This window comes from Pollachius pollachius (assembly GCF_949987615.1).
Source record: "Pollachius pollachius genome assembly, chromosome: 12".
Lineage (NCBI taxonomy): Eukaryota > Metazoa > Chordata > Actinopteri > Gadiformes > Gadidae > Pollachius > Pollachius pollachius.
Genome location: NC_136945.1, coordinates 12,137,373 through 12,151,684, shown reverse-complemented (window position 1 = coordinate 12,151,684; position 14,312 = coordinate 12,137,373). Strand labels below are relative to the sequence as shown.

At 39.9% G+C, this 14,312-nt stretch overlaps 2 protein-coding genes across 3 annotated transcripts in view; one reads left to right on the top strand and one right to left on the bottom strand.

Moving 5' to 3' along the window:
- Positions 1–958: 958 nt before the first annotated feature.
- On the bottom strand, positions 959–3,907 carry thoc7 (THO complex 7). Its single transcript, XM_079747853.1, has 9 exons — positions 3,871–3,907; positions 3,542–3,696; positions 3,184–3,304; positions 2,955–3,082; positions 2,772–2,858; positions 1,726–1,783; positions 1,453–1,519; positions 1,296–1,365; positions 959–1,175 (listed from the first exon to the last, which is right to left on the bottom strand). Exons 2-9 carry the CDS (start codon positions 3,570–3,572, stop codon positions 1,114–1,116), a joined length of 624 nt encoding a protein of 207 aa, XP_079603979.1. The 5' UTR covers positions 3,573–3,696; positions 3,871–3,907; the 3' UTR covers positions 959–1,113.
- Positions 3,803–14,312, top strand: part of atxn7 (ataxin 7) — a 28,837-nt gene continuing 18,327 nt past the window's right edge. The window contains exons 1-5 of one of the 2 annotated variants that reach the window (XM_079747837.1): positions 3,803–4,007; positions 4,818–4,847; positions 5,452–5,535; positions 9,248–9,466; positions 9,646–9,714. In XM_079747837.1, the coding sequence (XP_079603963.1) occupies positions 9,256–9,466; positions 9,646–9,714 (280 nt within the window). In that variant the 5' untranslated portion in view covers positions 3,803–4,007; positions 4,818–4,847; positions 5,452–5,535; positions 9,248–9,255. Of the gene's footprint in view, positions 4,008–4,817; positions 4,848–5,451; positions 5,536–6,299; positions 6,380–9,247; positions 9,467–9,645; positions 9,715–14,312 lie in introns of those variants that run through there. The other variant, XM_079747838.1, reaches the window with a different exon arrangement.

The following is a 14,312-nucleotide window of genomic DNA, read 5'->3' as shown; positions in this document are numbered from 1 at the left end:
TCTGGGTACTTTATTTATTTGAGTTTGATAAACTTTGGTTTTTGTACAACAATACCTTGTAACCTTGTTTTTTGACTTCCTTTAAGCATGTGGCTGGTATAAAATATGAACTTTATGATTAAAAAGGATTTCATGGATTTATATTTACGCCTTTCCTAAGCGTGTAACAGGAATATGTGGACATGTCGATTAAATGGGACTTCTAACAACTAACCTACTGTGTGGATAATATTGTGCAGTGTTTTGACTCATGCATTTAAAGAAAACAAACCCTTTTTCTTCGGTCTTCAACAGACAAGCTTTATACATATTTTCACAAAAAGTGAACTTCATATTACTCTAATCAATTTAATAATCCATTATATACAAAATAGTTGCTAACTTCCTTGGTTCGCTTAATGTTATTCATCATTATCGTAGTCTTATTAAGGACGTAGACATCGCATATAATAAAAATTGCCTATAATCTGCATTTTCAGTTAGTATTGACATTACTTTACATAACTGGTGTGATGAGGCCCTCTTGTGGATAAAATGTATGACTACTGTTTGAACCACAAATGGAATGGGATTTGAACCCTAAAGACCTTTGGTATATTCGCTATATATATATTCGGTCATGCTGAATCAAATAGCCTAAAGATAGGTAAAGTATACTTTCTGAGCTTACCTAACTTCTGACTTGACGTCAGTAACAACATACCTGGCGGATGTAGTCATTAACGGTAACTTTATTAAAGTGTTTGTTCACGTTTGAACCCATTTGATGTGTAATTATGTAATATGAATAGATTATATTTCACTTTCAGATTACATCTTGTACCTCCAGTGTGTCACTCCTTTGCAAAGATAATCAGTCATGACATCTTGGTGACCTTTTTATCCAGGTCTCCAGTAAATTTAATTTGTAACGTATTCTTGGTTTAGTAATTCTTGTACACATTTTTTGTACTATTCATAGGTAAAACAGTTATAAAAACGTGTGCTGTAGATGAAGTTACAAAAATATGAATGACTATAACCTTGTCAATTGGTAGCTTTAATCAAATAGAAAAAGAAACAAAAAGAATCACGTAATAACAAAACAAATTATACAAATTCAGAAAAACTAAATCATTCTCCGTTCTCCATGGGGCTCTCCTGGTTGTTTCCATCAGTCTCCAATTTATCGTCATCTATGGGAAAATGACATCATTCAATTACTTACTTTAATCCATTATATACAAAATAGTTGCGATGAAAATAATGATTCTGTTGGGTAGCCCGTATAGTGACCTCTTTGTTGTTCCACTTACTATCAAGTGTCTGCTGTAGTTCCTGGATGGTGCTAAGAAGAACATGAAACTGCTTCTTCCTCAGTTCGAGCTAATTGGGGATACATCATACCTCAATATATGTACAATTAGAATTCTGATCATAAATGAAAAATATGAAATGGATGCCACACTTTACCTTTGCATCCACATTTTCCTTTATGTCAGACAGCTGTTGAAGTTCTTTGTCGAGCGCCTCCAACTGCCTGAAAAGCAGAAAGATATGTAGTGTCACTTTCATTGCGCACACACACCCCTACAGCCGATTAACCCCCCCACACACACACACGATCCACCCACACACAAGCGACACACACACACACACACGCGCACGCTCCACACTCACGCGATCCATTCACACACACATAAGATCCACACAAACACGCAATCCACACGCACACGGTCAACTCACTTTAGTGTTTCATGTCGATCTGGGTGTTGCTGGATAACTTTGGCCAGAGCATCATACTCTGCAAAAAAATAAATATAGAATGAGTTCGACAGCAACCAATGCAGTATTGATATAACAACAGTTCAGTAATTAAGTAAGTATTTGCTTAAGCAGCGCAGAATCCACATTGTGCACTCATATTGTACATAATCCACCCCTGCTGTGGAGCTGCTGTCCAGCATAGCATTGTTAGCAAACATACTTACTTGAACTAATGTCTGTTTATGACCACTGCCACATAAATAAAGGTGAGACGCGATATTTATTGCTTAAGATTTGCTGGTGCTGTGACAAGGTCTTTTGTGTTTTTTGCACTCAAGTGGTCGGCTGTTTTAACTTGCAATAGATAGTCGGTGGAGTCAGTCTCTTGTTGACACAAGGTGACTTTTGGTCATTCTTGCTTTGCTTGAATTCTGGAATAATTGTGTGGGGGGAGTGCATGAGTTTTGGTCAGAATGCCTGATGTAGGCTAGATTGGAGGGAATGCGTGTTGTGAATTGAGAACAGCCAGCTCATGATGTGATACAGCGTTCAGCTGTGCAACAAATATTTTTTTTCTTTTTCAATCTTGACGACTTTTGTAGTGCTGTGTGTAGCCACATGTTTGCCCCTTCTGAACTTAAACACGCAGTTAATTTCCTTTCCTAGCGCCTCTTGTTTATGTTGGTAGCTTAGCCATGTCATGTCACGTTGTCAACATTGGATACATGGAGCAGAACATAGTGGGTCATATGTCCGATGCTTTTTTGGAAACGTTTTCTTCATTAAACGTGCCAGACAGATTTTGTATACATTTTATTCCTTAGTAATTAGCTACATGGGTATGCCGTCTTTCAGAACCTTTCATTTCCTGCACTATAGAGAGAAAAAAAAGTGCATCCTCATTGTACCCAGCACTTCTGAAAATGCACTTCCGAATGCGTCTCTGTCCCCAGCACATTTCAAACCAAACTGACGCCCATGCTTGAATGGATACTGAAGTGGAAAAGGGACAGAATATAACATACCTTGTCGATTTTTACGTATTCTCTTTGCCCGCTGAATCTCCTTTTTACATTCGGATATCTTCTCGTGGGCAGATGTTATGTTTTCTTCTACATTGTGAAAGTGAAGATGGTCAAAACATTTATTTTCGAAAACATTGCATTGTCACAATTTTCAATTAAAAAGGGGTTGGTTAATCTGCATACCTATGTTGGAGTATATCTTCTCATAATTCTCCATCTCCCGAATATTCATGTCATAAACCATCAATGTTTTTAGCATTGAGAATTCACACTGTGCCAATGTTCCATGCATCCTCTGGTGCTGTGTAAACCTGCAAGGGGGAAGACAAGTCCGAGTAAATCTTAGGATCATGATCATAACGTGTATCATTGTTGTGAACAACTCCATTAAAACATCCAATCACTTGCTTACCCCTCCTCCGGTGTAGCAGGGGAGTTGCACCATTTAGTAAAACTCTTCAGGAGTACATTGATACGCCGATCATCCCCGGCTCCGTCCCCGTCAATAAGAAGACGTTTCCGAATCACTTCATCTAAGGTTAAGGAAAAAAAGGGTTCAGCACGATGCAAAATCCTTGTGATGTTGCTAGCTAGCCTTTAAGCCCCCCGACCAACGCTTATTTATGAATGGTATATCTAAATGCTTTTGCACTACCGTTACTACCCTGTACTATAACTTAATTTCCGAACAACACACTGTCGGGTGAGCAAAACATTTATTTGAAATGTGTGGTTAGAAAATAAATAAGTAAAAAAGAGCGGAGGCTTACCGTCTGTTACAGCACCCATGTCTACTCGCATCAAATCAAACTTTATTAAACCGGAAACGAACAATGCGCTCCACCTCTAAAAGGGACAGTAGCGATTGGCCGGTGGGAAACGTGTTTCTTTTTAACCTGACAGCATAGGGGGTGCTTCTGATTATCTGCTTGTCGGGTATTAAAGTACAGTTATTGGGATTAATGCAATTATTTTACTTTTACTTTTATAATTAGAGGTGAGGTTGTGTATGTGTCAGCAGTTATTGATAACATGCGTTGTAGTCGAACGGTGACGTTCGTCCCCCAGAATGCAGTCTGGTAAACAGACATGGAAGCACCTGGTGAAGACCTCCACAGCCAGCAGTGAACACTGCATTCGCTCTTTTTCACGATCTTCCTTCTTCTTTACTTCATACATCCAGCTGATTTGCGTCAGTCCGAAGTCACGCTTGCATATACAGCGTGTATAGCCTCGGTAAGACTAAAGTGGTTGTTAGTCGAAGACGGTTAGCAATGACTTCTGCTGTGTTGCCAAGCTTTTGCCAGCTTTATTGCTAAGGCTAGTCATGGCTGGCCACAAGCTTGAGCTAGCGAGCTAATTTAGCCACTCCTCTCAAGGAGTACTTGTAGGAGACCTGGTAATGTTTTGGCCAGACTAGAAGGAGCCTTGACTCATGTCACTGTGTTTATGTAAATTTGGGCTATCAGTGATTTCTAATTGCTTCAATCGATTTACATTTCGACACGATGTACTGTTTTCCTGACAACGTCGTGGTGTATGGGTGGCGACAGTTATGGCAATGAAACTTTTACTGTGGATGCTAGGATAACAACTGCTGAATAGTTCATGTTTGTTATTTCTGTCAAGCTGTGTATATGGTTTCAAAGTGCTTGTGGTGAAGTTGACTTACTCTTCATTAGTGGTCGTTGGCTTACTAACAGATGTCGATATTGTAAATTAGAACAATGTATGACAGCAACATTGACTAGCGAAATTGGATGTATTGGTGACACTAAAATATATTTTGTAGTGATTGTGTACTCACAGTTTGAAGTGAACTTTAAACTCTATGCACCAGTCTTAATTAATAGAACATGCGTTTGAGTATGCGTATTCCTGTGTCTAATAGATGGAATCGCTTGAATTACATTTATTTGTGTCTAGTAGCTGTGAGAAAAACATCAGTATGTATGTGTGTGTGTAGAGTTTTAATCAAGTTTCAATCTACTTCATATTAACATGTATGCATTTCTTTTTTATGGGTATTCGGCCTATCTGGCAAAGGCTTTGACTCAGGACTAAACCCAGAGTTTTGTAAGTATTCTGTTTGTTATTGTTGAAAATATTTGAAAGCTGCGATTGAGATTAAGATTTTCACATAAATGTTGCTAAGTGTTAAGTAAATCGAGATATGCAAGTGAGCTTGGATATCTAAATGCACATTGATTTGGTCAATTACATTCATAGTGGACATTCCTGTGTTTTCCATTTACTGTGAAGAAAGTATGTCTATACCAGGCATATAGAAGATAGTATTACAGAAAATATGAATCATTGGGAACCTTTACTCACTGGGAACCTCTACCCTAAAAACCAAATGAGAACTTATGTATTGAATAACAAATAAGCCTACATGTAATGCTGGTTCAATTTCTAATCTCATCAATTGATTAGTTTGAGGCAAAGAAATTGTCAAATCAAGGAAAAAATTTATTGCATTACTCTGCAGTGGCAAGTAACTTCTTAAGTAGTGAGCAGAGAAGCAGCTCATCAAGATACAGAAGTTCTACATTGTTATCTTCCTGCCAGGCGCTTTTATAATTCCCTAACCAATAATAAGTTCCCGTCAACTAGTCAAAAGAAGGTAATAAACAATTAATCTTAAAAAAAATTCAAATATTCACTATTTCCTTTTCAGTCCTTGTGGAAGGCAACAATCACCAAAACTAATGACGATCCACTAGTTCAATTAAGACGGAGAAACTTTTTCACGTTTGACACGGTAAGCATTTATTTTCAACCAAAGCCAACTATATGAAACTGTGAACCTTATATGAAATGTTGTAATCCTACAATTAGCAAAATATATAGGTAAATTAAGTAATATTGTAATATATTATACTTTTGTTACTATATAATATTTCTTTGTATGTTTTGACCTCAGTTGATAGTGTCAGCTTAATGGAAAAATAGATTGAGTCTGAAGGATATGGATGCTATGAAAAACACAATGTTGAAAAAAAGATTTTAGAAGTCTTTTGACACAACAACCAGACACATGGATGTTTTAACATTGTGGCCTGAAGATGCAGAGATTTAAAATCAATGATGGAATCTGAGTATCAACACATGCTCTGAGTTACTCATGCCTTCAACTATAATATAGTGCAGTTCCATCCGTTACATAAGATACAATATTCCCTTCACATCATGTCTTGAATATGCTTACTGGTGTTTATGTGGTGATGGGGAAGTGAGTAAAAGTGTTCATACTTTTACTTTCTCTCGAAATTTCTGTTGAATTTATCAGAGCATTGTTTTCATGTTGTGGAGCACATGCATGTGTTAACCTGGACCCGCTTCCTTGGAATGTGTTTTGAAAACCACCTCTGGCATGCTTTAATCCCAGTGTAGTGAAATGTGATGGATGACAAATGATGTTGTATTTTTTTTACCCTTTTCTCGAGGGGGCTCTGCACACTAGTGTTGTGTCTTTGCTCTTCATATAAGTGTTTTCAATGTTCTTAGGCTACAGTCAAGGACAATAGGTGTCAGCCTGAGACGGCAAGGAAGGTCAACTCATGCACACCACACAGCCCAAAAGTGACAGGCAGAGGTGATACATGGTGAGGTACAACAAGGTGTATCATAGTGGGGGCGATCAAGCCATTTATCAGTTAGCTGCAGTAAACAAGCTACCACTGAGTTGACTGTTCAACTGAATGGAGACAATTAGCATCACTCCCAAACAATGAAGAGCTGAAAAGCAATGCTGTGGTTTTAAGTATAGTTTTGATGCTGTCACAAGCTTAAAGAAATAAGAGACCTGCTCTGGAAGCCCAGTGCGGCCACTAAGTGATGGTTAGGTAACACAAGGTCTTCTAGGTACAATGTCTCACCTCTCAGAGGTTATCACATTAATCCACAGAGGGATTGAGGAAGGCTAAACATGTGAGAGTCTGCATCTGACATGTATGAAGACCTTTGAAATCATAAATATTAAATCAAAAAATATTTGAGTTCATTACAGGGCACAGCAAATTATAGAAGAGAGGCCACACACAACAACGTTTTAATCCTACGTGGTGATTTAACTGATTATTGAATAATTTACAGTGAATCTATATGGCGATATTGCGTTTGGGCTGTGGGTCCAGCACTATAATCAATATTGTGACTGTAGCGCCGTTTGTTAAATGGTTCAGACAGCGCAGGGGGCGCATAAGGGGCTAATCCTGCCCATATGGAGAACTACCTGTCAATACAGAAAAATAAATAATAATTAAACACTTTTATCGTTGAAGATTTAGAACCACCACAAGGGTGCTGATTAATTTTCTTGTCCATAGAGAATAGGCCAGTTCCCTAGCCGATCTAAGATGCAATGTGTGTGTTCCCATGACGACAGTCCCCTATGCTACAACGGGATAAATATACTGGTGATAATATAATTATTTGGATTATTATTATATTCTCATAGACAATAAGTTGTATTCATCTTTAAAAAATTACAACTAATGTTTGTATCCACAATTAATGATTTCAGGGTAGTTTCTGTGTAATGTCAGCATGAAACCTGATCGTCATTAGTTTTGCATAATTCTGACAATATCTCCCACATTACTACTCTGCAGTGCTTTGGCAAGGTACCAGAGGGCACTGTCTCTTTAATTGTTTTAATTTATGTATTTATTTCCCGGAAGAGAAACCTTACACAGAATTCCGCTCATCTAGAAACTGAAAGTCGTGCCTAGTCTAGTAATCGGAGGAGATCCCACGACTGAAAGCAGCTACTCAGTCGTCGATATTGGATCTTCAACGTCACATTTTCACTTGCTATGTGATGACTGATAATTTCTTCGAATACCATTTGAGGGGCATACAAGTCTCAAACTACTAAATCAAGACGCTTTAAACATGATTCTCTATTATATCAGAGTATGGCCATAGGTCTTTTTGGCCCTAGGTGATATCTTGATGCCCCCCCCCTCACTGAAATAATTGTACTTCATCAATTCCCAGCTAAATCGCCAACCATATAGCTCCCTCTAGTGGTGGAAATTGGGACTACTAGGCCTATTATTACTTTACATACTATACCATTTGGAGCTGGGACAACAAGGATTTAACTGTGATGTTACAAAAGCTGTATTAAATGTGTCAATAAATGGACCTCAGCTTGGAAGAAATATTGAATGAAAAGGATAAGGCGAGCAAAACTATCTATAAAAGTAGACCTGTTAATCAAACAAAATATTACTGCAGCAATATTCTCAAATTATTCAAAATGTAATTAAAAAACCGAATGTAACTGGTAAGGTCAAGGCAATACAGAGAACTATCGTATTGCTTATTGTTTGATATATATGATGCAAACATTATCCATGTATGCAACAAAAGAAAATGGCAGTACTGTATCTGTAAAAGTGCATTGTGTTGGATTTAGTGGTGAGGTTGCAGAGCCGTCAATCCTTGGCTACTGTAGAAACATGGCCGTGCAACATGGCGGGCATTGTAAGAGGAGACGTTAATATCAATATGTAAAGGTGCCTTTCCAGGATAACGATTCTTATTTTCATGGAATTATACACTTGGAAAATGCGGGTTTAATATTATGCTACCATTCTGCTAAGCCCGTTCTGAAAGATTTCACTCAATTCTACACACTTCACCTTTTAAGCAAGAATACAATTAAATTAGATAATATATAATTGCATAATATTTTTTAATTATTAGCAATAACTTCCATTCAGCCATTTCATGCAGTCTCTAGAATGCAGGTAGGGCATTTTCAGGTATTAAATAAATTGAAGGGCTTAAACGTAAATGTATGCCCCCCTTCGTACCTCTCCTGTTCTACTGACCCAGCACCATCATGTTAAACAGTTAATTCATGTCCATGTCACATTGAAAAAAATGGGAGGCTTAAGAGAAATGCTGATAAAAGAGAAACGTATATAGATACTTTTGTATTTCTGAGCGAGGTTGGAATTTTTACGTTATTATAATTATTTTTATTTCGTGTATTTTCTGTGCATGTTAGGGGGTCCACCGGGTTGAGGGCCCCAATAATCAGGCTGTCCCCTAGGCGTCGTGCCATAATAGACGGGCCATCTACCGAGTAACGACTAATATCTCGGGCAATGTGCTGTTCATTGAAAGACCGTAGCAGCCTATTCAATTGAACATGTTTTTTAGAGCTTTCCTAATTTAAACTCAGAGAAGTGAGAAGTTGAATTGCCCGCCGGACAACTTTTACGTCAATACATGTCTGCCTTAAGATGTATAGATGTACACGGAAACAACCGAGTTCGAACCACAGGGGCTCAGCGAGCATAAGTACTACGCGAAAGGGACCAAAACAACACGCTGCCTAACCGGAATTAGAAGATGTATGCACAAAGCCACTTTCGCTGGTGTCCATCAGCGGGCTATAGAATTCTCTCACGAGCGACGATGTACGTTAAGATGACTCCTGGTTTGTTACATTGTAGCGGAAAGAATGTCGGAAAGGGCCGATGATGACGTCAGGGGCGAACAGCGCAGAGTGGCCAGGCAGCTGAAGCAGCAACAGCAGCAGCATATCCAGCGGGGAGAAAGCTCCACAGCAATGGCGACTGTTGCGGAGCGGAGATCCCTGCCTAGTCCAGAAATAATGTTCGGACAGCCTTGGAGCAACTGGGTCGATGCTTCCAAACTTCACGTCAACGACGGTAAGTCGCGGGCCGTCCAGAATGGGCGTATCGGCGAAATATTAACATGACGGCTGCCAGTGTTTTTGGCCGATTGCATGCAGTTTGGGGAATATGAAGAAACGCTACTGGTAGCAACAGCATGAGCAAGCAAGCAAGTGCAACTATTTATTTGTGTGCATCGGATTGACTTGATTCAGGTGCAGATTCGGAGGAAAGTTTAAAAGACTTCGGGAGGAACCGAGAAGCCATGCGCTTGTGCAGAGAAGGTAAGCGTTTGTTTTTGGCCATAGGTGTGTTTTGATTCTGAGGCTTTGCACACACACACAAAAAAGATTGTTACATTTCAAATGCGCGTATATCATTTAAGATCCGCTTACATCGACCGTACCACAGAACAAAAAGTAACGAATAGGACTATGCAAGCCTGTCTTTTGTAGACGTGAAGATTTATAGGTTCAAATAACTTCATATGTGGGTCATCCACAACTTGATCCATCTAGTGTTGGTCATATAGTAGTATAGCCCAGGTGTACTTAAGACTGACATACTGTCATATTACTATTTCATTGTTTAATATTTAGAAACCTCGTGATTAATAGGCCAATTGGGATTCTTGGAGTTCTGCTGTGTTGTAGAACTCAAAAGAAAATTATGCGGTACAGAAATGCACGTTATTACCATTAGCCAAGTTTGATTGAAAAAGCCTTAAATGCTTTTGGTGATAAAGGAAACTGCACAAGGGTACATTTTATTTTAATCAATGATGCAATAATATTATCTTATAAAATGGCAAAATTCAATTTTCTTCATGTCTCCAGCTACAATATTTGATTTTTATAGTATGAAATGGTTAAGCACAAAGCTGCTAGGCTACTTACAAATAGTTTGTCTATTCCTGTCCTCTTATGCTTTCTACACATATATTTAGTAACGTGTATCTTAAAAATAGAGTTCCATTAAACTGTTGGTGTGGCAGAGCCCCCTTCTAGCATGAAGACAAATCGCTGGCAAACTTAAACAAGTACCTCTCAACTGCAAAGCACATGCACCAACAGGTCATATACTATTTCTACAAGCACTTCTGAGCAAAGCATGTGGACAAGAACTCTTCTATGGGCTCATTCATTAAAGTTGATAATACATTTGTTGGTTGAAAGTGTCAGAGCATTGTATTTTTTTTTGTCAGAGCATGGTTATCAATATTATTGATAACCTCAGGTCCATGCTTATGAATATTATGAATACGGACACTGTTTCACACTGGCTTCATTTTTATTTCATATGTTCTAACAAAGGCAGTGTTACCAGTGTCAAAACCCAACCCAATAATGTTTTAAACATTGATCCATCAAATTCTGTTCTACGGTATCACTAGACTGGCTCCCCCCAGCCCGTTTTGCCGGCGATTTGAATTCGCACTGCAGCAGGGTCTGGAGAGGACCATTACATTTCTTTCTGCTTCCGATACGCTTCTGCGGGAGCCAATCGCCAAGCTGGCATTTCTCCCTGCTGCGCTATTGGCTGGTTTAACACAATGACGACAGGGAAGTGACGGCAAGCAGCCAATCGCGTACAGAGTCAGTTGAACTAGGCCCGTTGATCACGCCTCTTGTGCTGAAGAAAATGACAGCAGCCTCCCCATACCATGGTGCAATCCACGATTGAGCTTGGTCTGGCAATAGCCAGGCTAGGGTATCACATGTTCACGGGATGCATAGGGGTTCACGGGACACCTGGGGGTTTACGGGACACCTGGGGGTTTACGGGACACCTGGGGGTTTACGGGACACCTGGGGGTTTACGGGACACCTGGGGGTTCACGGGACACCTGGGGGTTCTCACTCCAGTAGCACATATCTTGCTCAAATACATCCCTCTAAGGTTCTCTCCCTATTGTCCCGTGAGTAGATAGCTAGGTGGATTGTCGCGATGTCTTCTTGCCCGTGTCCTTCTTGCCCATGTTGATCTGGGCTTTATCCCTTGCACATTGTTCTTCAACTTATTTTAAATCCACCGGCACATATTTGCGCATGACACCATACTCACTGAAATGACTGTTGATTTTGTTATTGTCACCACTCACGTAATCTCAACCACTGGAATAACGACGAGGATGGCAGGGCAAGTGTAAAGAGCCCTTGCGTGCATGTTGAAACCTTGCAAAATAAATCGCCATTGTATACCAGAGGCTTGATGCCATATCTACCTTTTCAACATACACATCATTTTAATTCATCGTGCACATTAAAGCATTAGGGGTAATATATAAAGTCATGTTTAAAGCATCTTAAGACGACATCATTTAATAGTCGCAGACTAGAGACAGCAAAGACTACAGATAGAATATTCATTAAGTTAAAAGCATTTGATTACAAAAGCATTCACAGGCTAGAACACACTTATGTCATGTTTATTTATTAGATGTTTGATACCAGTAGTCTAGTGTATAGCATAATGTGTTTCTGGCGATTCTGTCAAGTTGTGTTTGTAGATAAAATCGTATTCAGTTAGTTAAAAAATGTTGTCTGGGCCAATAAATAATGTTCTGGTCAACAACTGAACATACAAGGCTTTAAAAACGTAGTTCATCATAAAAGTTGCAGTCATAAGTCAACGGTCAGTTTGTTCTTTACAGTCTCTGTTGTGTACCTTTTGTAGGTATGCATCATGATGCACATAGCCAGACCTGCAGCAACTTAAGGCTCTCAATATGACATGAGTCAGGACGCAACATCTCTTCTAGTCATTTATTATTTATTTATTTTACTCAACATCCTAGTCGTATCCACTTGACGGCCTCGCTACAACACACAAATGATAACTCAATTGTATGAAAATGGGTAAGTCTGTGGGTTAGTTTGTGGCAAATGGAATGGGGTGGGCTTGAAGTTGAAGTTGTTAACTGTATGCAAATGCACACATTGTTTGCAGTTCTTTGCATTCACATCACACAGCTTCAGTTGGGCCCATTAGCAATTACTACAAACCTGTAAGCAGACTTCGGTGGTCCTGTTTAAGGCTGTTGAAACTCAAAATTCATAAAAGAATCGTTATCTATTTCTGCAGCTATGCAATTTGCAGCTTCTATCCGGATGAGATCTACCAGAGAAGTTGAGGTGGAAGTTCGCCACACTTGGCCCTGCAGTCTATTTATCCTGATGTTTTCTTTCAAAGTATAAATTGGCTGCAAAACAATCGTTGATGGTCGTTCTGTCTGATGGGAATTGTTTCTGGTCAATTTGAGAACTTGAGCTAAACATACTATTTGCACTAGAGCTTTGCGGTAATACAGCATCAATAAAGGTCAATTGTATACCATTAGATAAACACAATAAGGCTTTTGTCTCTCCAAGAATGTTTTCCCTGTATGGTTTTCCGTTAAGTTCCTACACTTGAGTACTTGGCAGCCGTATACTCAACCCATCCAGGATGGATGGAGATAATTAGTGGTGTATTTGTAAGGGCCTTGGTTCAACATGTAAAATAGTCAATTAACATTGTCTCACTATGTGGTCTGTACCTTCTGAGGCAATGGCATAATTAAGTTAGCAATTCATTGGCCTTAGCAGGGGATAACATTATTTTACATCATACATTATTGACTAGTGTAATGACTTATTATACATATAATTTGCGATCGTTTTGGAGAAGACGATAACATTTGGAAAGCGCCTTATTGTATATAATGGCTGCAAATTAATTAATAAAAAATGAATGAATTACAGTCTAAAGCAGTTTGGATGCTCTGGGGGAGGCTGACCTAAATAGATATTGTCAGTGTGCTTAGGTTATGCTGTTTAGTAATAGACAGGATCATGGGCCTGCGAGGTCGGGGAGAATGCTTGGGGAGCAGGGCATGGTTACTTACATTCTAATTGAAGGGAACCCAGTCTGGTAGAAATTATTGAACAATTCAGAAAAGGCCATGCCCTTCTCCCTGCTCAGTATGACCGTTGTCATCCAGTTTCGTCATGTTACCAACTCCATGGCTCCCCTCATGAGATACATATTAGGCCTCCATTCTGTGTGAATGAGAGGGGGGGGGTTACAAGTGAATGACTACACCTCTCTTCCGTGACTCACCACCACGTTTCTCCCATGGTGTGATGGCGTTTTAACACACAAGCATGACACACACACGCACATCACGCCCTGGAGATTATCATATTGACGTGCATGATGAACATTATCCCAGAGGATCCCATTTCAGTTTCTTTTTATGTGGGAGGGAGTGAAAGTCGGGATAACTGGGAAATGTAGCATTGGATGTCAGCTGCAGGTCAGGCTCTGCATTGCTGTGTGTCTGTCTGTGCAAGTGTCTGCGTGTGTGTGTGTGTGTGTGTGTGTGTGTGTGTCGATGGCTCGGCGGTGCTTAAAGCCAGCCTGAGCTGATACTGCTCCTCCACCTAGATCATTCATCACTGCCATGGAAGAGGGCGCTGAAATTAACTGGACTCTCATTCCCTCATTTGGTGTAGTGCTCACACACGCCTGTCCCCCTCCCCACTCCTTCCGTTTCATGGCTCCTCTGTTCTCTTTGTCTCACTCAAGCCTGGGCGTATGTCTGGACACAGCTTTTTCTTTTTCCACCTTCACCTCTTTTTAAGCATTCCTCTATCTTGTTCGCCTCTCGTTCGCGCCGGTCTCTCACTGCGATCATGTTCACCGCGTTCCTCGCCTCAGTTGCTGACTTTCGCTTTCACCCATTTTATCTTCGTCTTGTCCTTGCGTACGGGAACTGAAAAAAAAGGAGAGGCAGAATGAGGCTGACACAATGGCGCTCTACCACTTTTCAAGTCGGGCCATTTCGGCGGTACAGTCGGTGCCAGTGAACTGCATGCAGAGTAGCACAGCAACCCAGCCA

Bases quoted from the DNA above. Each gene is read 5' to 3' on its own strand.
- thoc7 (XM_079747853.1), bottom strand. From the start codon at position 3,572: ATGCGAGTAGACATGGGTGCTGTAACAGACG. The intron at 3,305-3,541 runs GTAAGCCTCCGC...CCTTAACCTTAG, and splicing joins CATGGGTGCTGTAACAGACG to ATGAAGTGATTCGGAAACGT. The intron at 1,176-1,295 runs GTAAGTGGAACA...ATTTTCCCATAG, and splicing joins ACTACAGCAGACACTTGATA to ATGACGATAAATTGGAGACT.